Raw genomic sequence first — 1,507 nt, forward strand, 5'->3', positions numbered from 1 at the left:
CCTGTCCTTCCTGTGATCCTGGTTGTGTCAGGACTCCTCAGAGTCAAGCTGTCTCTGTGATCCTGTGACTCTGGGATCCTGTGATCCTGGGCTTGTTAGAGTGTCTGGGAGTGGATCTTCCTCTGGGTGTTGTTGGACTGCGTTTGCACCCAAGTTCTGCTCAGATCACAGGCTGGCCTGGACAGACTGGAAGCAACCCACTGGGCTGGCAGAGTTCCTGTGTGCCTGGTCCTGCTGGTCCCAGTTACTCTCGGTGTTGGGATAGATGTGTCCTCCTCACCTCTGATCCTTGGTGTTTTAGAGTGCCTGGGAGTGGAGCTTCCTCTGGGTGATGTGGGACTGGCCCCATTCTGTTTTCTATGGTGGCTAGAGCAGTTTACTTCTTACCAGTAGTATATACTTCTTACCAGTAGTATACCCCTTTCTCATATTCTTTTGGAGCAATGACCTAGGTTTTGACTTTGATAGTATGTACCTAACAGATGTGAGGTGATGTCATATTGTGGTTTTGATTTGCATTTCTCTGATTAGTAATGTGGGCATTTCTTCCCATGGCTGCTAGCCACTTACATGTGTTCTCTGACAAAATGTCTAGTCATATCCTTCATCTATTATTTTAATGGAAAAGCAACTTGTAATAGCAAGAATGTTTTACAAAGATAGTGTTTAATATATGAAATAAATATGGAACTGACACAAGTCAAAAATAAAAAAAAACAATCTGATTTTACAGTAGTCAAAGGATCAACTTTTTCCTCTGTTTTCTTTTTTTTTCTTAAAGGTATCTTATCTTCTGGAAGGGGGCAGCATGGCACATGAAGACTTTTGTGGACATGTTGGTAAAATGAACCCAGGCGACCTACAGGTACTGCCACGACGGGATTGCTGATTGGTTAACAGTATTAGGTTTTGTGTGTACTTTTCCCGTACTTTAATCCTCTCTTCCACTTATCTCTCACTCTAATACCTTTGATTTCTCCAGTCTTAGTTTCTTTTCTGTTAGTATAACAAAATACAAAAGCATCTTAAAGGAGAAATAATTGGTGTTGTTGGGGATCAAATGAAATCTTCAAATCTTCATTACACTTCTTTGTTTATTTGTATGTATGTGTATGTAAGTACATGCTAGAACACATGGATAGATGTCAGAGGATAACTTATGGGAGTTGGTTATTTCTTTCTAGCAAGTGGATCCCAAGGGTTGAACTCAAGTTGTCAGGCTTGGAAGCCAGTGCTTTTTACCCTTGGAGACATCTCACCATCCTCGGTCAGTTTTTAGTGCTTACCTAGTCTTCATTTTCTTGTTGTTTGGTTTGTTTTTAGTTTTCACCAAGTATAATCAATTAGTTTACAGTTCACAGTATTACCAGGAAAAAAACAAAACAAAACAAAACAAAACAGGGGTCTCATTTGTTGGATTTTAGTCACATTGATAAAGATTTTTATTTATTTATTTTTTTTATTTATTTTAGATATTTTCTTTATTTACATGCGAATTTCTCCTTTC

General features: G+C 39.1%; 1 protein-coding gene across 1 annotated transcript in view; it reads left to right on the forward strand.

The window, feature by feature from the left end:
- Pir (pirin) overlaps positions 1-1,507 on the forward strand; it is a 95,425-nt gene that overhangs the window by 27,837 nt on the left and 66,081 nt on the right. Inside the window, exon 4 of the mRNA XM_031370894.1 lies at positions 782-865. Within this exon, the coding sequence (XP_031226754.1) occupies positions 782-865 (84 nt within the window). The remainder of the gene's footprint in view (positions 1-781; positions 866-1,507) is intronic.

Source organism: Mastomys coucha, chromosome X, assembly GCF_008632895.1.
Source record: "Mastomys coucha isolate ucsf_1 chromosome X, UCSF_Mcou_1, whole genome shotgun sequence".
Taxonomy (NCBI): Eukaryota; Metazoa; Chordata; class Mammalia; order Rodentia; family Muridae; genus Mastomys; species Mastomys coucha.